We start from the raw sequence: 25,405 nt of genomic DNA, 5'->3' as shown, positions 1-25,405 counted from the left end.
TTGGGGCAGCACGGTGGCTCAGTGGTTAGCACTGCTGCCTCACAGCACCAGGGACCCGGTTCGATTCCACCCTCAGGTGACTGTCTGTGTGGAGTTTGCACATTCTCCCCATGTCTGCGTGGGTTTCCTCCGGGTGCTCTGGTTTCCTCCGACAGCCCAAAGATGTGCAGGTTAGGTGAATTGGCCATGCTAAATTGCCCGTAGTGTTCAGGGATGTGTAGATTAGATGGGTTATAGGGGGATGGGTCTGGGTGGGATGCTCTGAGGGTTGGCATGGACTTGTTGGGCCAAAGGGCCTGTTTCCATGCTGTAGGGATTCTATGATCTATGGATTCTATGTAGGGGAGTGTTGGTATAGTGATGATGTCATTGGGCTAGTAATCCAGAAGGCCAGGCTAATGTGCTGGGACCTGGCTCAAATCTCATCCTACTGCATTGCTGTTTTCAAGATACATGGGAAAGGATATAATGGTAGAATCAATAATTTAAGGTATTTGTTTTCACACATATAAGAGCAGAAAGTGCTATTGGTGCATTTGGGAATGAGGGTTGGGGGAAAGTGTCATGAGATGTCTGTAGCACTGCATCTCAAAGTGTGTAAGCGACACCCTGGAGATTTGGTAAACATTTATCAGGATGTTGCCAGAAATGAAGGGTTTGAGATGTGAAAAATAGACTGTCTGGAGTGTAAGATGTTGAGGGGTAACCTTATTTGAGGTTTATAAAACTGTAAGGCACATAGATATGGGAAATGACAAGGGTCTTTTCCCTAGGGTGGGTGAGGTGAAAACTAAGCGGCATATTTTTAAGGTGACAGGAGAAAGATTTAAAAAGGACATGAGGGGTAACATTTTTACACAGACAGCAGTTCATGGGTGGCATGAACTGCCAGAAAAAGTAATAGATGCAGGTGGAGTTACAATGTTCAAAAGAGGTTTGGATAAGTTTATGAATAGGAATGGTTTGGAGGGATGTAAGCCAATTTCAGGCAGGTGGCACTAGGAACATAATTGGTGTGGACTAGTTGAGCTGATTGTTCTGTTTCCGTGCTGTATGATTCTGTGACTCTGAGGAAAACATCTTTTCACACAGGGGTCAAGAGTCTTTGGAACTCTCTTCCTTAAAAGGCAGTGGAATCAGAGTCCTTGAATACTTTTAAGCAGAAATAGCAAGATTCTTGATAAGCAAGGAGGTGGAGGTTACCAGGAATATGTCAGATAGTGGAGTAATCAGATCAGCCATAATCTTATTGAATTGACAGAATCGAGGGTCCACGTCTGTTCCTATACCCATTAATATGTATATCCATTAATTTAGATTTATCTTCTTCAAAGCAAAGACTTATGTGAAACAGTGACATGCAGTAACTAACAATCATAGTATTTATCACAATTCTCAAAATCATTCATTTGGCTGTTTAATTATATGCCTTCCCTGTTACAATGCAGGAGGAAGCGGTTCAAATTTTGGCATCAAGTGCACAATCTTGAGTTTACACTTTAACTTGTAACACCAAGAATAGCTTGGTTGAACTATTCCAGTGGATGATGTCACAAGTTGGAAATAAAATCCAAGGAGACATTCAAACGATCTTGTCATTCTACATAGCTGTCTATTTAAAGTGAATGGCAAATCCTCATACATTTTGCAGAGAAACTGAAAGAATATTCTTAAGCTTGTAAATTTTAAAACAGGGAACTATAGGAATCATGTATTGGAGTTTTGCTGCTATGTTTCATGGAGTTGTTGAATTTGAGTTCATTTCCATGAGGCTAACAAATGATCTCAGGCATTCCACCACAGTGTGGCTGGTTGAATAGAAATCAGATAGTGAGTCTCTCCACTGCACCTCCTAGTAGCAGGTTGTAGAGCACACAGCCTGCTGTAATGACCCGGAATTGTACACGCATACCACAGAAAGCAAAGGGAACAAATAATAAACACCTGATTGAAGAAAAAAATTTTCCTGAAGCAGATTTATGCAGAATTCTGTCTTCAGTGATACGTTGCAGCTACTTGTCCAAGTGGGAATGGGTAACGCCTTTCACAGCCTGTGAGATAGTAGGAACTGCCGATGCTGGAGAATCTGAGATAACACAGTGTGGAGCTGGATGAACACAGCCGGCCAAGCAGCATCTGAGGAGCGGGAAAGCTGATGTTTCGGGTCTGGACCCTTCTTCAGAAATGAACCTTTCACAGCCTGTTGTCCTCTTCATATTGTCCTCGCCACGTTCCCCAATATGCTAGGTTTGACCCAGAGGGCTGAATCTTCCCTGTGGAGGTGGGAAACACGAGTCAGTCTGTCTTCAAGTTAGAATCCCATCGCCAGTGAGGAAAGAAATTCAAGTTCAGATTTTCATGCAGGGACACTTTAGTTGGTGTGGAGCGAAGCTTCATGCCCATTTACAGTAACCTGTGTGTTGTCCTGAGGGAGGGATTTATGACTGTGCCAAAATCTTCCACTAGGTCAGAGCACAATGAGATGTCACAGGGGAGCATGTCCTGGGGAAGGTTTTTCTTCAGTTTCATCAGTGCTGGCCCTGGTCGAGTGCTGGAGGATGTGAGGGAGAGTGGGGAGCCCTCATTGGAAAGTAGCAGAAGAAGGCCACCTCATCTTGCAGCAAAGGGCTTTCCTCTCTTTTCAGCATCATCTTCCTCCACCAATAATTCCTCCTCCCCAGCTATCCTTATGCTTCTGCTCCTATCAAAATGAAGCATCTTCTTTCAGGCCTTCACAGTCCTCAAGGTTCACACCACTCTGGACAGACATGGTATGGGGAGCCTAGCACACCACTACAGTGAATGAGGCCCTTGGTTTGTGAGAGAGTACTGCAGGGCAGCACTAAACTTGTCCAGGCATTGGAATCACATCTTCAGAAGACTGAGCACCTGCTGAATGGTTGGCATCAGTTGTATCATCTCTAAGCATTTGTTAGGAATCTAGTAGAAGGGTTAATAGCCATCCTTTCTATCTTTTCCTCTTGGCCCAATCCCCACACTTTAGGGGATTGGGGTGAAGATCTGAAGCAGCCTGGAATGGTGGAGATTGAAGAAGTCATAATGGCTGAAAGAAAGTGAGCTCTTCTTGTGATCATGGGCCAACTGGACTTTGAGGGTGTGCCAATCCCATTCAAACCCTGGGTGCTACGTGCATTCACCGCCAGTGTTGAATCAAAGGTGCTTCAGCTTCATTATAACAGGCTCCAGCCACGAGGATTAAAAAGGAATAAGCTGATTCCCCCTTCTCATCTGGGTCTCAACAATATCTATATTTCCTTCATCTCAGAGTTCAAAATAAGCTCCAGCGTTCACTAATAATTGCTACATTAATACAACATTTGCTGGAATTGTGCCTTATAAGGTTAATACAATGTCAAAATCCAGAAATGATTTCATTCTGACATTATTATAGATCCAAGAACCAAAGCTAATAATATCACCCAGAACAAAATATATTTGCTTTGTCTTGTTTTACATGTTGTATTCTGCAGAAGGTTACTTCAGTTTCACTGTAGAAGGCTTCAGCCCCAAATATTGCTGCCCTTTATTCGGAATAATGTCAGATGCAAATAAAGTAAATTCATGAGATAGAAGGCAAATGTAGTCACATAATACTTAGAGATAAAAGGAAGAATTTGTAAATCTGACAGTAATATTGAAAATTCTGTAGAATTCAAACAAACCTTTCAGTATTTTATTTGAAGAAATGTTAGATAAAGGCTCCACATCAAATATTCTCTGTTCAGAATCTGGGCTTTCGTTCTTCCTCCATCCATTCAATAAATTGTACTTTTTTTAACCTTCTTCAATTAAACCGAGGTTTGGAATTCAGGAAGCCCATGTTTCCTTTTACGCAGAATAGGTTAAGCAATCCAAACTTCTATATATGATTATACAATCGAATTAAAGGGGAATTCCTGTCCAAAAACATTTCCCTTAGAAAACCTGTTTCCAAATTTTTGAAATTGGTACACGTAACAACTACGAAGCATGATACTGTGTCTTCAATGTGGTATTTTAAAAGCTTTCTCAGTGGTAATGGCTGTGATTGTGGCTAGATTGACAGTGTGCAATCACAATAGGTACAAAATCAAAGCACAGGGACCATGACTTGGGTTGATTGGGTTTATTGAGATATCCAGTGAATTAACTATTGACAAAGAAACTTTCCATGGGAATCCAGCTTGTAATCTTTCTGTTCCATGGAGTTTGCCACCTTAACATGTGGTAAAATTACCTCCTAAGACATTGGAGCAAGGCTAGGGAGGGCTGTTCCACTGAAATGTCACTGTTAGAAATATTTTCAAATGTTTCCTCACCACTCCTAGTTACATTTTCAAACTGGTAATCAAAAGGAAATACTGGACTATCACAATATCATAACCAGAATGGGAATGCAGAACTGGGGAGTGCTAGTGTCCTCTGGAAGGACAAATACCAAATTAAACCATTTTTTTTAAAGAAAAATTAATAGCATGGTCAAACCTGCTGGAAATCAAAATTTAGTATGTTGTATTCCCAACTTAAGTACCTAACTTTGCACAATACGTTGTAATTGCTTTTGTGTTATATAATAGGTTTGTCACAGATAAACTTTTACATGTTAAGTGTTAGTTTTCACTCACTTAAAGGTTGTGGATTCAATTCCTACGGCAAGGACTTGGACACATAAACCAGTCTGGTAGAGCAGTGGAATACTGGGGGAAGGACTGCACAAATGAAGATGCTGTTTTCAGACGGTATATTAAACCAGGCCCTGTCTGCCTTCTCAAGGGAAAGTAAAAAGACCCCTTGGTTCAATTTGAAGCAGAACAGAGAATTCACTCTGTTGTCAAGGTCAATATTAATTCCTCACTCAGATTATCTGGTCATTATTCAATTTCTGTTTATGGAAGCTTGCTTTATACAAATTCTGTTGCATGGTGGCTCAGTGGTTAGTACTGCTATCTCACAGCACCAGGGACCTGAGTTCAATTCCAGTCATGTGTGACTGTCTGTGTTGAGTTTGCTCATTTTCCCCATTTCTGCGTGGGTTTCCTCTGGGTTATCCCACTGTCCAAAGATGTGCAGGTTAGGTGGACTGGCCATGCTAAATTGCCCATAGTGTCCAGGATGTGCAGACTAGGTGGATTAATCATGATAAATGTGGGTTTACGGGGATAGGGTGGGTCTGGGTGAGATGCTTTGCAGAGGGGTGGCATGGACTGGATGGGCTGAAGTAGTCTCCTTCCACACTGTAGGGATTCTCTGATGGATGAAATTGTTTACCATCTTCCTACGTTGCAATAGCATCTGTGCTTCAAAAGTGCATACATAAAGCACTTTCAATATGTTGAGGCATTGAATAAATGCAAATTCTTCCTTTCATTCTTTACACTGTACAGCAATGCTTTCCTGTCAGCAGTGTTGTTTTCCACTATTCAAGCTGTATTGAAGCAAAACAAACATAGTAATTTGAGTTCTTTACAAACAAGACAAAGTACATAATCCAGCAGCATGTTACAAGCCTTTGTGTAGCCAGTGGTGGAGCATCTGGCTGTAGCCATTTATTGCTCTGAACTTTACAAATCATGTGCAAGTGGTGAAACAACAGCATTAGTCTGTTGCCCAATGGTGGCTTTCAACACATCACTGAAACATACATACAGTTAACATAAACTGAAGCCTTTCCTTTCCATTTCTAAGGTAATAATTCCAATTAATGGCAAACTGTTGTTGGGGGCCTGGAGAACATCAGCTCCGATTATCAGCTAATACAGAGAGGAGAAGAGTCAATTCTCGTAACGTCACAAATTATTTTATTAATGTATTAAACAAGATACGTGTTGCTTATATGTTTTACAAAAATTAAATCTTATAGATTTTCCCACAAACTGAACTAGAACCTATTTATACACCCACTAGGATCTTCTGAAATTCGTCAAGTAGTCACAGAATATAAAAGCTAATACTCGATCAGGATAGCTGGGCTGCTGCTGATGAGGGCTAACGCTGGCCGGGCGCTGCACTTGATGTTGTCACCACGTCCTTGACATAGGGTCTGCTTCTGCGATGGTTGGTCTCCAGAGTTTTTGCTTGCTGCAAGGCCCTGAGGGTCGGCTTTTTATTTTTTTCTCTTATCTCTCTCAAGTCGTGCTGTCTTCTTCCCGTTGGCTCACGCTAATTCACTAATCGCATGCCTTTGCCTTATTGGCCCTGTCCCAGAGACTTAGGTAGCATTACCTCATTACTTCTTGTCCAAATAAGGCTTTTGCATTACCTCATCCTTCTTCCTTTTTGCAGAATTTAGTTAATTCAAACCAGTTTAAATCGGCTCAAACTAGCACCTGGGTGCAGGTCATTTTTAGTTCACAAGCTGTTTCTTTCTTCATGTCAGCCCCTTTGCATTCAGTACCTCATGTTAGCGATGTTGTCAGCTGGTACCCCTCTCTCTCTTTATCTTTCTGCAGCCTTTAGCTAACGTCTCCCTAGGCAGCGATGACAGCAGCTTGTACCTTTCTCTCTCTCTCTCTCCAAAACAAAGTTGCCGATATTGTCGGCTCTTGGTAAATGATACTGAAGGCATAGACTAATTAGATTTTAAGATTCCCTAAACAGAAATTGCTGGAAACGCTCGGCAGGTCTGGCAGCATCAGTGGAGAGAAATCAAAGTTAATGTTTCGGGTCAAGTGACCCTTCCTCAGAACTGTTGGTAGCTAGACATTACTCTGATAACAATGTTAACTCTGATTTCTCTCCACAGTTGCTGCCAGACCTGCTGAGCTTTTCCAGTAATTTCTGTTTTTGTTTCTGATTTACAACATGCACAGTTCTTTTGGTTTTTATTTAAGTTTTAAGATCCCCTGAAAATCAATGTGCACAGTGCAGATGCTGCATCTGCTCAACCAACTAAAACGGACAGTTGGAGCAAGGGGTGCAAAGCAATGGATCCTGGAGCAGCCATTCTCACACAATGTTGCTAGATTCTAAATATTCCTATTTCTTTGATCAAGTTTGATCAAGGTGATCAAAGCTGCTTCTTTAATATTTTCATATATTGGCTGGATGAATGAGCATAAAAATGGCTCATGATTATGTTTAATGGGTTGTGTCACTACTTTGTGATCACAATTCAGGATTTCTGACTTATTTGCTCAGTTATAGAACCTTACAGCCATATATGCTCAACTATTGTCTATATGAATTTAAACTAGATGAGAACCTCCTCTGGAACCATACTTCTGAGTAATCCTTGTTCATAACTATCCTCAGCAATTGCTCAGTTGCCAACTATCAAGCAAGGCTTATTGTCAGGAAATCACAGAACCACAACAATACTGACTGGCTAAGGCAAGGCTTCAAAAAAAATGTTTCGTTTGTACGCTGGGCTTTCTCATTAGTTCAGAAGGAGATTTTCTGAGTGCCTGTGTGATATTAGTTTAGAAGTTACTATTGTTGATATTGTAACTATATATAGTAACAAATATACCTAAATAGAATTCTCTAACATCATTTGGTTATACTAGCAAGTTTCATTTTCTATCAGACACAATTCAGCTGCTAACAGTAATATCTGTTTAAAATAATTTACATTAATCATTACTTCAGCTGCTTGTCACCTTATTGTGGCAGATATCCCTTTGCTGTAAATGCAAAGTATCCCAAGAAAGTTTATTGGTTTATAATTCAATTATTGGCTAAAAGCACCTTTCAGATGAATTGCTATGTCTGTGGGTGTAGCTGTTTTCTGATCTAATAATATTGAAATGATTGTAAGCTTATTGTCGGGGCACAACTGTGAATTTGCAAATCATTTTGTGGATTTGAATGGAGCAGACCATACAGTCACATGATCTGACACACCAGGTGGGCCCTGATAGCTGAACATTCTGTTTATTGGCAAATTTAAGTTTACAGGATGAAATTATCATAATAGCATACAGCACTCTGCTGTGGCTAAGGATAGTCCACAGGGACGTGAGCAGTTTACACTGTTAGCTGGTTGCATAACTCTTTCTTTGTTGCAATGCAGATGCTATCTGTTCCCTCGTAAAGAATGTTTTATAAACAGATCTTAGATCAACTGTTATTGATGTAAGCTAACAAACTCATTTAATTTCCTAAATATGACTTATAAACAGCAGAAAAATTATTCATGGCTGAAAAATTTGAATAATTATTGTCAATCAAAATATTTGATATATCTCAATTTAAGGATATGATTCAATTAATTGTCAATTTTAAAAAATCTGTCAAGCACCTGTACCAATCTGATATCCTTATTGCAGAAAATGTTAGCACCAGAAATAAGTTAACAGTGAGATTTATCCACTGAAAAAGAGGGAGCATTGCAAATCTACAATTCAATGTGACCTGTCTCTCCCAGTTCAGATCCCAAGTGCTTTAAAATCAGGAGTTTACTTGCCCTGCTCAGTATTCTGTCATGTAATAGCATGACTTGGGGCCATAACAACTAAACTCTGTGTTAAATAATCTGGATAGGATCCTGTCACACATAATCCCACGTGTGTTCTCCTATTGCTAAAAGGCAAAAGAATTTACACTTTAGTCAGATGGCGCCAAATGTGAAAGAATCCCTTTTACGATTGGTGCAACTTTCATTTTATATACTGTCCTTAATGTAGTAAAATCCCCCAATGATCTTCAATGGACCATTATATTAAAAAAATTGGCGCTAATTTGTATAACAAAATATTAGTGCAGAGACGAACAAAGGTAATTTTAAGAAGTTCATAAAGGAGATACAGCAGGTAGAGAGATAGTAGGAACTGCAGATGCTGGAGAATCTGAGATAACAAGGTGTAGAGCTGTCTAGAAGGTCTAGAAAAGTCTAGCCTGAAACGTCAGCCTTCCTGCTCCTATGATGCTGCTTGGCCTGCTGTGTTCATCCAGCTCTACACCTTGTTATCACAGCAGGTAGAGAGACAGGGAGAGGTCTGATCAGCCATCACTGATACAACCCTTAACACATCATACATTACCTGGGTTTGGAACTTGGCATTCTATTCTGCATGACTGAGAGACTGCTCTCTTAAATGGCCCTGTCTTCGCTCTTATAGTGTCGCATCTTTGTCCCTGCTTTAACTAAGGGTGACTATTGCCTGATTCTCAGGTGTTCCAACAAACTCTTTTACTTATACTCTATTATACATAGGTAGGGGTCAGTTGGCTGGTTTGCAGTGCAGAGTAACGCCAACAGCGTGACTTCAATTCTTGCACTAGCAGAGGTTATGACAACAGACTCTACTCAACCTCTCCACTTACCTGAGGTGTGTGAAACCACCATCAGTTGTTTCTCTAATGAGAGAGCAGGTCTATGGCAATTTTACCTTTTAACAGAAACAGGAGAAGCTCTTTCAGCCTCTTGAGTCTGTTCTGCCATGCAATGAGATCCTGGCTGATCTATCACCTAATTCCATATACCTGCCTTTGGCTCATATCCCTTAATACCTTTTGCTTAACAAAGATTTATCCATTTAAAATTAACAACCAAACCAGAATCGACTGATGTTTGTTGAAGAGAGTTCCAAACCCTTACCACCCTTTGTGTGTAGAAGTGCTTCCTAACATCTCTCCTGAACGGTCTGGCCCTAATCCTCAGACTATGACTCCCGCACCGCCCTCACCCCCCAACAGTTCTAGAATCCACAGCTCGTGGAAACAGTTTATCATTATCTACCCAGTCTTTTCCTGTTAATATCTTGAAAACTTTGATCAGACCACCTCTTAATCTTCCAAGCTCTAAGAAACAACTCTCTAGTACAAGTTGTTCCATTATATCCTCTCCGTGTTTCTGCTGATTTCAGAATTACATCGTATACCTCATCATATCATTAAAAAATACATTTTCCTTACACAACATAGCACTTTCGGAAGGAAAGTCCAGAACTTAGGCCACGTATGGTGGAGTGATTAAAATCAGGAAGATGCAAAAAGCTAGAATTGGAGGAATGCAGAGATTGGAGCAAACTGTCAAGCTGGAGGAGGTTACTGATATAAGAGGGTTTAGGCTATGAAGGAATTTGAAAACAGGGCCGAAAGTTTTAAAAATGGTGAGGCTGGGTTGAGAGTCAATCTAGCTCAGCGAGCGCAGGGTGATAGAAAGTAGGTAGTTGTCTAACAAATGGGACTTAGTGTGAGTTAGAACATGGGCATCAGGCTTCTGGGTTTGCACTGTTATTTGTAGGCAAGAAAATGGAAAGCTGGCCAGGTTAAAATTGGAATAGTCAAGCCTAGAGATAACAAAGACATGAGTGGTGCTCAACAGTGGATAAGTTAAGACAAAGGCAGAGGGAGGTGATATTACAGAGGTGGAAGTGAGTAACCTTGGTGATAGAATTGACGTGTAGTCGGCAGCTCGACTCAGAGTGTAATATGCTGGCAAGGTTGTGAACAATTTGATCCAGCCTTAGCCCGAGTTGGCAGGGGAAAGGATGCTGGTAGTGGTGAGGAAAGGGAGTTAGTGGTGTGGATCAAAGACAATGGTTTCATTATTCTCAATAATCCATAAGAGGTTATTCCTGCTCATGCAGTACTGGATGTTGGACAAACCGTGTGATAATTGAGGGACACTGCATTACTCAAGAGAGGTGGTAGTGAGATCAAATTATTCTAAGTGAATGTATTGAGAAATTTTAATGGTAAATTTTACCTCACTTTGATTTAACTTTTGCTCTTTGTGCACCTTCTCCGCAGCTGTGATGTTGTATTCTTCGTTCTGTTCTATTACCTTAATGCATGTTGTATGGTATGATCTGCCTGCACTGCACGCAAACCAAATCTTTTCACTGTACTGAGGTACATGTGACAATAATAAATCAAATCAACTTTAGCAAACCACCTTGCAATAGATAAATCAGCATCACATTGTCACTATTACTGGGCAAATTTTCACTTTTTCTGTCAGCTGTTTCTCTGAATTGCACCATCTAGCGTAAGGAGAAATATCTGTCCGTTTTTTCCCCAGTTTTCTGGAAGCCTTAGAATTCTTGTTCCCAGCTTGGATAGGACATGAATACTGTGACACTCACCCTTTCTAGCAGTGAAATATTGGGGCTATCAATCAGATGAGTCAGCTTTTCCCCTGGAATATGGATCCCAATTGGATGATATCAAGCTGTGTGCACACGTTTTGCCATTTGCAACATCTCACATGAACTGTTACCAGCAGGAGGATCACAATCACTGATTATCATAGACAATTGAAGATAAGAGTTTTGATGGCTGGCTCATTAGCTTCCTAACTAGTTGATTAAAGTGTCAATTTCCCCTTTGTTCTAATGGTATCAGTTCGTCCTGTGTCAGAATGCAGGGAAATTTCAAAGGGCATAGCAAGATTTAGCATATCCATTTAATTCCAAGTCACTGCGTTTAGTTTTAAGGCAGAGAATATATCAAAATGGATCACGTTTTTTGACAAAAGAAGTGAGTTCGCAAGCACTTATCAACAATTTCAAAGGAATACCGTAAAGGAGGAGAGAGAAGGTTTATGAAAGGAATTCCACAATTTAGGAATTAAATGACAGAAGACATTGCTGTCAGTGATAAGGTGAGTGAAAGGGGATGTGCTGGATCCCAGGATTGGAGGAATGTGGAGCTGTTGAAGGGCTTGGAGGAATAACGGAGACTCCTTACAAGTGCTGGTCATAGAATCGCGATATTGTTTTGGTTCAGAAGAAGGCCATTCAGCCTACCATGCCTGTAACACGCTCTGATCATTTTGACTTGGCACCAGTATTTACTCCATAACGATGCACGTTGTTGTTTTTTTATTTAAACAATCATCCAATGCCCTTTTTAATGCTTCAATTGAACCTTCCCCCACCAGATGTCCTGGCTCTGCATTCCAAATACAGGCGCTCACACTATGAAATTTTGTTTTCTCCTCTCGCCTTGCATTTGTTTCTTTTGCAAAATATTTTAAATCCATTTAAGAACGGGAACAGTTTCTCCCTAACTCCTCTGTCCAGGCCCCTCATGATTTTGACAAGTTCTAACTGGTCTCCTGTTGGCCTTCTGCTCTCCAAATGAAACAGTCCCATCCTGTCCTCATATTGGAAGTGTTTCATCCCTGGAACTATTCGCATAAACCTCTTCTGAATACTCTCAAATGCATTTATGTTCCTCTTGAAGTGTGGCACTCAGAATGTACAATACTTCAGATGAGATCTAACCAGTGCCCAATAAAGGTTCAGCATAATGTTCCTACTCTGTATCTATTCACCAGTAATGAAGCGCAGAATATTGTGTGCTATATTAACAGCTCTCTCTATCTTTTCTTTCACCTTTAATGACTTATGCATACATGCACCCAGATGTCTCTGCTCCTGAACACCCTTTGGAAAAGTACCCCTTATAGTATACATTCTCCATGTTTTTTTATACCAAAAAGTATCAGCTCACATTTCTCTGCATTGAGCCCCATTTTCCACTTACCTGCCCAATCCACCAATAAGACGATGTCTTTTTAAAGTTCTACACTGTTCTTGTCACAGTTTACAATTCTCCCAAGCTTTGTGTCATCTTCAGACTTTGAAATGTTCTGCTGTGCATCAAGTAATAGATTACTAACATATATCAGCAAAAGCAATGATCCCAATGCCAGCTCCTAGGGAATTATCTACCCACCTTCCTCCAGCTCAAAAAATACCTTAAACTTTACTCTCTGTTTCCTATCATTAAGTAAATTGTGTATCTCTATTGCTACTGACATTTTTATTCTATGACCCATCATTTCCCTCACAAGTCTGCTGTGTGGCACTGTATTGGATAATTATTGGAAGTCCACATTCACCACATTAACGGATTTCCTCTCAACAACCCTCTGTTGCCTCTCCAAAAAACTCCGGCAGGTTAATAAGACATCATTTTCCCTTAACAAATCCATGCTGCCTGGAAAAGACAGCATGGATTTGTTAAGGGAAAATGATGTCTTATTAACTTATTAAATCCACATCTTTTTTCCACAGTACTTCTACTTCTAACCCAAATCATTAGTTGGCATTATCAGTGACAATCAGTCATTTTGGATTTAAAAAGATATGATAGCTATGGATATTTTAATCAATTTGGTCAGGCATGCTATAGTATATCTATTGAGGATAGGTGAGAGTTGAACCCAGAGCCTTCTGGGCTAGAGAGAGTGACTCTATCACTGCACAACAGGAGCCCTAAAGTTCTATGATTGAGCTCATAATGGGATATGAAGCAGTTGATTACAATTTGGGCACTTGGTCTTTTCCATTCAAGAGTGTATGCCTGAAACCCTGTCTGCTTCTGCACACACTATGAAGCTGTCTGTGTCATGGAGGAATCTCATGCAAGGCTTATTCACAGATTTTTATGTAAATTAAAGACCCTCCCCTCATGCAGCTGATTCCAAATGGATGCATCTATGAAGATTTCTAAGAATGCAGGATTTATTTCCTCTTGGATGTCCAATCTAGTCCACCAGCTGACTTTATAACTCCCCTCATTTTCTTGCACAAAATAAAATCAAGGCAGGATATTTTTAAAAATGCTGATTTGCGTTGGACAAGATTTTCTCACATTCTAGAAGTCCATTTGCAACTGGTAATAAAAACTGAAAGAACTGTGGATACTGTAAATCAGGAACAAAGACAGAAGTTTCTGGAAAAGCTCAGCAGGTCTGGCAGCATCTGTGAAGAGAAATCAGAGTTAACATTTCAGGTCCGGTGAGCCTTCCTCAGAACTGATGGAAGCTGGGAAAATGTTGGTTTATATGCAGAAGATAGGACGGGAGGAGGGGGTAAGGAGTAAATGATAGGTAGCAATAGAGCCCAAAGAGAGAGAAGAACAGTTGGACAGATAAATGAGTGGATGATGATCTGGCTAGGAGGGTGAATAGTTGTTAATGTGGACTGTTAGTGACTCACAATAGGTAGTATGTAATGGCAGGCTATGTGATGACAAGTAAAAACCGAAAGAACTGTGGATGCTGTAGATCAGGAACAAAAACAAAGCTGCTGGAAAAGCTCAGCAGGTTAACAGAGTTAACGTTTCAGGTCCGATGACCCTTCCTCAGAACTGATGGAAGCTGGGAAAATGTTGGTTTATATGCAGAAGATAAGATGGCTATTCACCCTCCTAGCCAGATCATTATTCATTCCTTTGTCTGTCCAACTGTTCTCTCTCTTTGGGCTCAATCTCCACTTATCATTTGCTGCCTGTTCCTGATTTCCACACTTCTTTCAGTTTTTATTACCAGTTGCAAGTGGACTTCTAGAACTGAGGAAGGGTCACTGGACCCGAAACGTTAACTCTTGTTTTTTCCTTCACAGATGCTGTCAGACCTGCTGAGCTTTTCCAACAGCTTTGTTTTTGTAGTATGTGATAACAAGGCCTGGTGTGTGGGGTAGGGGGCTAGGATATGGGAAAGTTTAGGCTCGAAAATTATTGAACTCTATTGAATCCAGGCGACTGCAGCGTCCCCAAGCAGAAAGTGAGGTGTTGTTCTTCTAGCTTGCATCGAGCTTCGCTGGAACACAGCAGCAAGCCTGCGACAGAGATGTTGGCCAGGGAACAGGGTGGTGTGTTAAAGTGGCAGGAAACTGGAAGCTCAGGGTCTTTACTGCAAGCAGAACGTAGATGTTCTGCGAAGCGGTCACCCGGTCTACGCTTTGTTTCGCCAGTGTAGAGGAGAACATATTATGAGCAGCAAATGCAGTAAATTAGATTGTGGCCAATAAGACCTGAGCTTCCATTTGCCTGCCACCTTAACACACCACCCTGTTCCTTGGGTATCATCTCTGTCTCAGGTTTGCTGCTGTGTTCCAGTGAAGCTCAGCACAAGTTAAAAGAATAACACCTCATTATCCGCTTGGGACCCTGCAGCCCTCCGAACTCAATATCGAGTTTAATAATTTTAGGACCTAAACTCTCCCATGTCCTAGCCACCTACTCCACACACCAGGCCTTGATATCACATAGTCTGCCATTAGACACCACCCATTGTTAGTCAATAACAGTCCCCATTAATAGCTTGGGGTTTTCTGAAGAAGGGTCTAGGCCCGAAACGTTAGCCTTCCTGCTCCTCTGATGCTGCTTGGCCTGCTGTGTTCATCCAGTTCTACACCTTGTTACCCCATTAATAGTTATTCACCCTCCTAGCCAGATCGTTATCCATTCCTTTGTCTGTCCAACTGTTCTCTCTCTTAGGGCTCTATCCCCGCTTATCATTTACTGCTTACCCCCTCCCCCCATCCTATCTTCTGCATATAAACTGACATTTTCCTTGCCACAATCAGTTCTGAGGAAGGCTCACTGGACCTGAAATGTTAACTCTGATTTTTCTTCATGGATGCTGCCAGACCTGCTGATCTTTTCCAGAAATTTCTGTTTTTGTTCAATTGGTAATACTTTATTGCCAAGGGATTTGACTTTTGGAGCCAGGGTCTGTATCTAATTCTGACATTATTCTCATGGTGTACAAATGGGTAAAGTGTACGCTTCTTCATTGTCCAAACACCATAAGCCAGATTTCCAAAGCAGGGTCAGGAAGGTGGCATCCTGCAGCATGGGTCCCGATCCCATGCCCGAACTATGGAGCTCTCATGTTGCCATTTTTAAATGTAAATGAACTGATTGAGTAGAAGGTGAGTTCAATGACCAATCTAAGAAGACAATGCTTCCAGGAGGTGCTGCCTGTCAAGTGGCAGCATCAAAGGCAGATGGCAGCCAGGGTGGCAGCTGGCGCTGGCCTTCTGAGGACAGCAGGTAACAAGATCAGGAGGATAAAGCCAGGGCAATGTGGCCATGGACTTTATTGAAAATACAGGTCAAAAACAAACTTGCTTTCTGCAACACCAACAGTTGTGCATAAAATCAATCAAACTGTTCAGCTTTGCCCAGGAGAAAGATTGAAAGTCCTGTTTTATTCTGAACAGGTTCTTTATTAAGTTCCTCAAGGAACTTAACACGGCTTCCTGGGCCATTGTATGTGCTGAGATTCCCATTCCCTCCTCCCTGCAGGTCCTTTGAAGACATTACTGACTGTCCTGTAAACAGCAGCATAGTTGTATCCCTCTTTGGGTCTGTGCTTCTCTTTAGAGTCAGGCATCAATATCAGTAAACCTTCCGAATTAATTCTTGCTGATTTTTCTTCTTTATTTCAGAAGATCCTGTGATTCAGCTCATTCTCCACCACCTCCAACCAAAAAGAAGAAAAAGAAGAAGAAATCAGAGCGCAAGCGAAGACGGTGTGTGTTTTTCTTTTAGGCAATAAGCCTCTTTCTACCAGAAGCTATTACAGTAAAGGTTAAGAGTGTATGCCATTGTATAGTTAAAAGTGTACAGATAAAAGGAATGTAGCATATGTTAAACACTGTGGATTTTTTGAACATTTTTGATAATGTGGCACTTGATCAACTTATCAGAATTAAGCCATGCAGTATTAAAGGGAATATAGCCATGTCACAAAAAGGCTGCAGGACAGAGAACAGAGTACTGGAATACATTGGAAAAACTCAGCAGGTCTGGTAGCATCTGTGGAAAGTGATCAGAGTTAACCTTTCAGGCCCAATGACCCTTCCTCAGAACGGAAAAAGATAACAATGGAAAGACATTGAAATTTGCTGATGATAACACCTGGAAACGAAAGCTGCATGGGTGAGTGCAGGAAACAATATGAAGCCCAAGAGCCACAATGGCAGTGGAATGGGAGCAGATGCAAGAGAGGTGATAGTGGTGAGGTGGGGATAGGGCCTGACACCAACAACAACTTATTTCCTTCAAATCAGTTATCACTGTTAGAAGGTGGTGTTAGATCAACTGTTAGCTACTAAATGTTGTGCAGCCTCATTGATGAGTAATAACCATCAAATTAAGTGGAAATCATACCCTCCAATCCTCCAGGTGCCCATTCCCATTGGAACTCCTTTATGAAGGTGGCATCTGATACCAAACATGGACTTTGCTCTTTCAGCTTAAGACCTCATCTTGGCCACCTTGGGGTTATTTTAGTACCTACAAAATCTAGGGGCAAATTGCTCCCTTATCTTGTTAACAGCGTGTAGAGGTTTTGGAATCAGATTGTTAATATGTTTAAAATGGGTTGCTCATGCAACTCAGAGAATCAAAACTCCTGGAATGTGACTTGAACTCCTGGGGAGAGTTTATTCTTTATTGACTGCCATTCAGTTCGCCTATCCCAGATGGTAGGTTAGCTTGGAGATAGGTGAATAGATTGTCTTTCCAGGGGACTGAGCTAGCATTGATGGGCCTAACTGTTCTTGTTTCATCTGATTATGTTTTATTAGAAGCTGTAAACTCCCTTTATGTAAATTGTATTATTCCCATTCCTATAGCAAGAATTTATTTTCCAACACGGTCTCACTGTGTGAATGTTTAAAGGGCACATTTACCTTCATTTACCAATGGTTGTGGCAGGACCATTCAAACTGCAATACTATTAACAATTGTTAATATTACTGTTAATAATATTTGATTTAGTCAAGACTTTTCCTTGAAAACTTAATAAGTCACCCAGGACATTGTGCAGATGGAAAGGTTGAGGAGACGATAGCTCTTCATTTCCATACATACAGCTGATACCCCATTCCCCAGGGAGCGTGCAATAAATGTTTGACGTTTCTGTTTGCAGTAGCAGATGGTTTGGAAGGAGGGTGGTCGAGAAATGAAGGTGCCTTTAGGTGTCAGGAAGGTACAGAAAAAGAAATGAACAGATGTAACGGATTTTAACTATCTTCCATTTCTTCAATTTGAGAAACAAAGGTGCATGAGTAAGGTGCAAGTTTGAAAAGATTGAAGAACACGACTCCGTGATGTCATAACACCCAGCTTGACTTTTCAGAGTCAGTAGATCGTAGTAGGATGGGAAGACAGATGGATGAAAGTGCCCCATGGTTACGAGACCATGAAAGAGAATGAGTTACAATAAAAGATACTGCATTAATGATCAGACTCCCACAATATACCTCCAAACTTTCAATTAACCCACTGTATCGAAGCGATAAAGCTTTCCTTTGGGTAGTTTGACATTTTCCAGAAAGGTATTACATTCTTTGCCTGAAGATTCCTTCCTAACCTCCAATCCAGCAGGACTTATTCTCATCAGTGCGAAGTTTCAATGGTACTTTCAAATACTGAATACAGCTCCTAAATCATACTGTTAAAGTTGAGCAAAGACTGCAAGTTTATAAGCATGGCAGAATGAAGAGATGGATGGGCCAAATCAGGAGGTAGACCTGCCACAGTTCATAGAGCCCTTTAGACTTCATTATCAGTCAGGGAGAGAGGGGGCATGTTTGAGTCAAACACCCAGCTCCAGAAGCAGATCCCCTCAGGGGTTGGTGAATACTGAGGCGGACTGTTTACTCCAGCAGCAACCTCCTCCCTTCGCTCCTCTGTAAATCACACCCTTTTGGCAAAAAAACTGGTTTTGTCAAAAACGTGGGAAGAACTTCCAAAGCTCGGTCCTATCTACCACTTTTAGAAATCTACAGAGTCTTCCCCTCACCACAAAACCTGGTCCTGGATCTTTATGAAAGAAAGGACGGCATTTGGATTACAAGTGCGTAAAACTAAAATTTCTATTTCTGCAAAACAAAAAGTAATTATTAATTTAGATGGACATCGTACTCCAAACTTTCAACTGAATCATTGGGATAATTCTCTCCTTCAGGTCACTTGACATTTTCCAGAGAAGTCTTACATTGTTTGCCTGAAGTATCCTTCCTAACCTCCAACCTATTCTCAGCAGTGCAAAGTTCCAGTGTTACTTTCAAATACAGGCCATAGGTCTTAAATCATACTGTTAAAGCCAAATGAAGGCTGCAAGTTTATAAGTGTGTCAGGATGAAAAAGTGTGTCAGCACCTATTATGTTTTCCTCAGTCACATCGACTAATCCCTCATTGAAATTTAGTAGAATGCAATGTAATAACGTCTTATTCTAGAATGGGCTTGATTTGTTTTCTCTCTCACACTCCTCTCAGAGAAATTAACATTTTTATTAAAATTTGATTATGCAAAGCAGACAGGAGCACAAAGTGCATAGTTGCTTCCCTTTTTGAATAATGCCTGATCATGTTTGAAACACATATTCCTCATGTTAATGGTAATCCTACTGTTTTTCCAGGTCCCCTTCCTATAGTCCAGCCCCAGCAAGAAAGAAGAAGAAGAAAAGCTCCAAGAAGCACAAAAGAAACAGGTAAAGAATCTGAACAGTTGTGCGACATTAATTTTTAAAAGAATGAGCTGGTTGCAAGATATTTTTCTACTAATAATCATTTGTTGTTTGAGAAAGATGTTACAGGGACTGTAAGTTGTGAGCACAAAATTATCTTTTTCAGTCTGGTCCAAATTCTACATTTCTCAGTGATCACCACCCACAAGCAAGAAGGGTACTAAACTTTTTTTTGTCCAATTTCCCCTGTTCCCCAACCCCACCCCCCCAACAGTCTTTGAACTCCCTTGGACTATTCATTATTTGGGGCTAAGCAAGTAATAAGCACCCTCCTCCATTGAAAACCATTTGTTAGAAACCCTAGATCAGAGGGGTTTCTGTTGTATGCCTGGTGGATGGACTGAGATGGAGAACCATAAGAAGAAATAGTTGAATTTGCATTGCAGCCCTTTATACATTGCACTTTACCACGCAAGATTATTCAATCGGTTCTACAGATAAAACAGAAGGTGCCATTTTGAAATATCCTTGTGCGGGTAACATGTTTATGAAAGACCTTTTGTGATTCTCTTTTCTGTTTGTGGCTAATGTTGAGTATTGGGAGCTGCAAGTACTTCAAAATTCAAGGGAACATTTTAAGGTATATATAGATACTGAAGGAATTGCAACAGGTAAAACTCCAATGAAAATACAGCTATTTTAAGTTGTCAACTTAGATGCAAACTGATTAATGAGCCCGTAGAAGTAACATCAGGAAGCAAGCAATTCTTCATTTTCATGTAATTTGCTTTAAAGTGTCTTCCAAAGAAGTTAAACAATCTTGAAATTAATAGAGTAGCAGTTAGAAACTCAAATAAGGTGACCATCAACTGTGAAAACATAAACTGTGAAAAGCTATGAAACACTATTCTGAGAAATTACGAAGTATATGAGAGGAAATAGTTCTTGACTTATCACTGAGATCTAGTCTTTGAGAACAGCAAACACATTGTTTCTTTAGGATTCTCAAATCCAAATGTCTGATGTTAATATCACACACCTTCTGCTTATATGAAAATAAGCACCCATGAATATGAACCAACTGAAAATGAGGAAAAACTAAGTCCATTGGAATATGCCAGAACTGCTTGATTTTCCTTTGATAGGATGGCAACATTATGTCCTGTTTTAACATCCTTCAAAACTATCATCTTTATTAAAGCTCTTCTTTTAATTAATTTTAAATCAAAGGAAATCTTGGCGTCTAATCTACTGAGTAAAGTTCCCCTTCATTTGCACTATTACTAATTAGATTTAATTTCTTATTTAAATGCATCTCAAGAGAGAAGTAACAAAAATTGAATATGTTCCAATGCAAGGTTTCTGCTTTCTCTCACATCTCAAACCAAGTTTTTCTCATCTTCAGGTCAGGACCAGCCTCCACAAAGAAACGACGGCACAGGTAGGGAGCTTTATTAATCCAAATTAATATATGCTGCTTTTGATATTTTCACCTACTGAAAAAGAAATATAATAAGCTGTTCTTTCCTTTAGTTCAACAAGTCCCAAAAGGAAACGAAAGGACCAGAAAAGACATCGAAGAAGGTAAACAATATATCATGGCAGTTCATTGGCAACTAACTATCTATCACATGATTGTTCATTGGGGCTGTGGAGGGCAGCACAATGGCTCAGTGGTTAGCACTGTTGCCTCAGAACACCAGGGACCCAGGTTTGATTCCACCCTTGAGCGAATGTCTGTGTGGAGTTTGCACGTTCTCCCTGTGTCTGTGCGGGTTTCAGTTGCCCCCCCACAGCCCAAAAATGTGCAGGTTAGCTGGATTGGCCATGCTAAATTGTCCATAGTGTCCAGGGATGCGTAGGCGAGATGGATTAGCCATGGAAAATGCAGGATTACAGGGATTCGGAGGGTTGGTGTGGATTCGATGGACAAAATGGCCTGCTTCCATGCTGCATGGATTCTGTGATTCTGTTGTTTACACACCTGTCTGAGGCCACATTGTCAATGTGAAATATAGGCTGCAGTGTTGAATTCCATAATCAGCCACTACAGTGAGTCTGCACACCACTGATTTACCAGCAGTTTAATCTTTTTCACTATAATCCCATGCCTGGTACATAAAGCACCAAGCATTATATCTTCTTTTCAGTGAATTATGTTTATCAACATAATTGTGTTGTGATCACAAGATAGTGAGCTAGTGTAATTTTGTTTAACAAGTCGTGAGAAAGAATTGAATTATTTTGCAATAGACAAAGATGAAGCCTATTTTGACATTGATGTGTGTTAAGGTTGGACAACGCAAAGGTCTATATGGTGCAAGGACAGACAGTATGATCATATTGTTCTTGAAGCATGATTCCTGTTAGCTAGGGAAAGGAGTTAGCCATTTTGTGCACAACATAAGCTTTGCAACCAACATAAACAGAAATTGTTGGAGAAACTCAGCAGATCTAGCAGCATCTGTGGGTAGAAGGCAAAGTTAACATTTCAAATCCAGTCACCCTTCTTCAGGATTAAAAGCACCTAGAAAAAAAGGAAGTATTTATGCTGACAACAGGGGCTAGGGAAAAGGGGTGAACAGATAGGTGGAGATGGAGCCTGGAGAGAGAGAGAGAGAAAGAGAAAGAGAGAGAGAGAAAAGAACAGATGGCAGACAAAGGGATTGTAGATAGTAAATAAAAACCAAAAGAACTGTGGTTGCTGTAAATCAGAGACAAAATTAGAAATTGCTGGAACAGCTCAGCAGGTCTGGCAGCATCTGTGGAGAGAAATCAGAGTTTACATTTCAGGTCAGATGACCCTTCCTCAAAACTCATGGTAGATATGAAAGACGATGGAGTGGGGGGAGGGAGCAAGGAGTAAAGGAGACGAGGAGATAGAGCCCAAAGAGAGAGAAGAACAGTTGGACAGACAAAGGAGTGGATAACGATCTGACTAGGAGAGTGAATAGCTGTTAACGGGGACTATTAGTGGCTAACAATCAGTTGTGTGTAATAGCAGACTATGTGATAACAAGGCCAGTTGTGTGGTGTTTGGGGTAAGGACATGGGACAGCTCAAATCCTAAAGTTATTGAACTTGATACTGACTCTAGAAGGCTGCAGTGTCCCCAAGTGGAAAATGAGATGCTGTTCTTTCAGCTTGCACTGAGCTTTACTGAAGCATTGCAGCAAGCCTAAGACAGAGATGTTGGCCAGGGAACAAGGTGGTGTATTGAAGCGTAGATAGTAAACCAGTGAAGAACCTAGATCGATAATAATGGGGGGCTAAAAGTAGTCGAAAATGGGTTAGCTGTGCTGAAATTAGTTCTACAAATATTTTGTTTTTGGTCACAATGATTTTGAGATGTAAGTGGCCAATACGGCAGGAGAATCTTCAATTCTTCTTCTGACAATGTCAGGAAACCTTTTATGTTTATTCGAGAGAGCCTCAGTTTACTGTCTCATTCAAAAGACTGTACATTTGACAGAGTTTCAGCCAAGGTTATTGGATCATTTTCTGGAGTTCACAAGTACAACTTTCACGTCAGAGTCCTATCAACCTGATAAATAGTCAATGACTCCCTGTGAAAGAAAATATCTGTGTCCATGATGATTGGTTTTTGTTGAATAATGAGTGAAGACAAACCACAAATCAAACCAGTAAACCACAAGAATTAAAATACTTCTTCCATGGCCACGTGAGTGATTTTTTTTATTCCAGTCAGTGTGTTTTCCCAGGTTTAGAAACTCATACGTGAGTTTTCACTCAAGAAGAACACAGAGTTGAGACAACTCACAAATCCAACCTGGAGAAAGTTGAAATTTTCATTCCGGATCACTGGGCTTGATGGAAGGCAGGCCAGGTGACCCTAGAATGAGTACTGAGTCTGTCAGGTACAAAGGCAGGCTGGGTGGAAGGCTTGTTTTGCTCCTCCACCGCTGTGCCTAACCTCAAAAAAAGCAATAAAGCATATAATAGCCTTCACTCCTCCAAACTGTCACACACTCACTGTGCCTCAACACTGTCAATCCATGCCACTTCATGTGCTCCAATCCCCACAGCCTTTCAGATCCTCATATTTCACATCATCCTCCCACCCACTTGTCTCCTTTTACATCCCCTATGTCCATACCTGCCTCTGCCCCGATACCCATTAACAGCCCATATGACAACCTTTGCCCTTGGATACTGCCCCATCGCCCTTAAAAATCGTATGGCTTCCAATGCCAATGTACCCACTCCAATGGCCCTTTTTGGCCTGTGTGTTAACATTAAGCCATCTCTCGCTATTCATCCACACAGCACCCTTTGGCCTTACACCTACAATGTCAACTCTCCCAGTGTCCGCCATGGGCAAGACGCAAGACACATGCTGAGATGAGATTTTTTTTTTAAAAGTTCTCAAGTTCTTAAGTATCTATTTGGAGAATTGATTATTTTTAAATTGGTAAAAACCCATTCATCATATTTAACTTAATTTAATCCCTTATAAATATAAGCATTAGAATTTATGGGCCCACTTCAAACAGTACATAAGTACTTTAGCTGTCAATCAAATTGTGAATTGAGAGGCACTCACTGTGATAATGGAAGATTGTGAAGTCAATCATAGAGTCAATTAATTTAATAATGTTAAACCCTTGGCTTACGTCAACATATGGAGTGAAATTACAAAGGCTGCTTTTTATTAATTTTTCTTTCAAATATTCAAAGGATATGGGTTTTAAATGTTTTAACAGCTACCTTTGATAACTCTTGATAATTTCTTTTGGCAGCACCTTTCCACAGTTTCTGTTGACACATTTAACTGTTCATTTTGATGGCAGCTCTTGACAATCCCTTTTGATGGCTTCTTTTGGCAGTCCCAAACAGCTTGACAGTTCAAATGAATTTATGCACCCTTATGTTGACTCTTAACAATCTAAAATGGTATTTTATTTCTCCCAAGAGGCATCTAACATTCCCCAAAAGGTTTCCTCAGTGATATATCCAAAAGTGTATCTTACCTCTTCAAGAACAGAGCATGGTTTTCAGCAGGGATCAGTACTGGGTCCTCATTTGTTTGTCATTTATGTAAACGATTTTGAAGAATATAGAAGGCATGTTCAGTAAGTTTGTGGATGACACCAAAATTGGTGGTGTAGTAGACAGTGAAGAAGGTTTTCTAAGATTACAAAGGGATCTTGATCAAATGGGTCAATGGGCTGAAAAATGGCAGATAGAGTTCAATCTGGATAAATGCGAGGTATTGCATTTTGGTACAACAAATAAGGGTAGGCTTATACAATTAATGGTAGGCCTTGGATAATGTTGTAGAACAGAGGGATCTGGGGTGCAGGTACATAATTTTTTGAAGTTTGCGTCACATATTGACAGTTGGGTTAAAAAAAGGCGTTTAGCACACTTGCCTTCATTGCTCAGTCCTTTGAGTATAAGAGTTGGGAAGCCATGTTGAGGTTGTACAGAACATTGGTGAGGGCTCTTCTGGAATACTGTGTCCAGTTCTGGTCACCCAGTTATGGGAAGGATATTATTAAGCTGGAGAGGGTTTAGAAGAGACTTACCAGAATGTTGCCGGGTATAGAAGGTTTGAGTTATAAAGAAAGGCTGGCTAGGCTGGGACTTTTTTCACTGGAATGCAAGAGGTTGAGAGGCGAACTAACAAAATAATGAGAGGCTAGGATGGGGGATTCCAAGAATAGGGGGCACATTTTTAAGGCGAGAGAGGAAAGATTTAAAAAAGACATGAGGGGCAAATTTTTTAGACAGAGAGTGGTTTGAATGTGGAATGAACTTCCTGAGGAAGTGGTAGGTATGGGTAAAATTACAACATTTAAAAAGTAAATACATGAATAGGAAAGGTTTGAAGGGATATGGGCCAGGAGCAGGCAAGTGGGGCTAGTTTAATTTGGGATTATGGGCTGGTTGGACCCAAGGGTCTGTTTCCATACTATATAACGGTACGACAGTATGACTCCACAAGTTTTGGCCTGCTTCTACCAGGTTGAAGTTGCACACATTGTGTTCTTCTCTCCTGACCAACATGACTGGAGACAGCTTTTGTTTGAAATCAGCAGAAGTCTTCATAAACCGTGAATGTACAAAATGTGACCCTTTCCCATTATCCCCTTCCAAAATAATGAGGTCCATTTTGGGGGTGGGATTGAGGGAGGTAGACATCCAGATTTCAGCCTCTGTGAAGAAACTACAGAGTGGTCAATACAGCTCAGCCCATCATGCAAACCAGCCTTCCATC

General features: G+C 40.6%; 1 protein-coding gene across 1 annotated transcript in view; it reads left to right on the top strand.

Annotated features, from left to right (window-relative positions):
• The window catches only part of srrm4 (serine/arginine repetitive matrix 4), a 344,995-nt gene that overhangs the window by 267,357 nt on the left and 52,233 nt on the right, over positions 1-25,405 (top strand). Inside the window, exons 3-6 of the mRNA XM_048611588.1 lie at positions 16,134-16,217; positions 19,117-19,188; positions 20,570-20,605; positions 20,698-20,748. Of these exons, the coding sequence (XP_048467545.1) occupies positions 16,134-16,217; positions 19,117-19,188; positions 20,570-20,605; positions 20,698-20,748 (243 nt within the window). The remainder of the gene's footprint in view (positions 1-16,133; positions 16,218-19,116; positions 19,189-20,569; positions 20,606-20,697; positions 20,749-25,405) is intronic.

This window comes from Rhincodon typus, chromosome 24 (assembly GCF_021869965.1).
Source record: "Rhincodon typus isolate 14 chromosome 24, sRhiTyp1.1, whole genome shotgun sequence".
Classification (NCBI taxonomy): domain Eukaryota; kingdom Metazoa; phylum Chordata; class Chondrichthyes; order Orectolobiformes; family Rhincodontidae; genus Rhincodon; species Rhincodon typus.
Note: the sequence above shows the minus strand (reverse complement) of the source record. Positions and strands in the feature narration are given on the sequence as shown.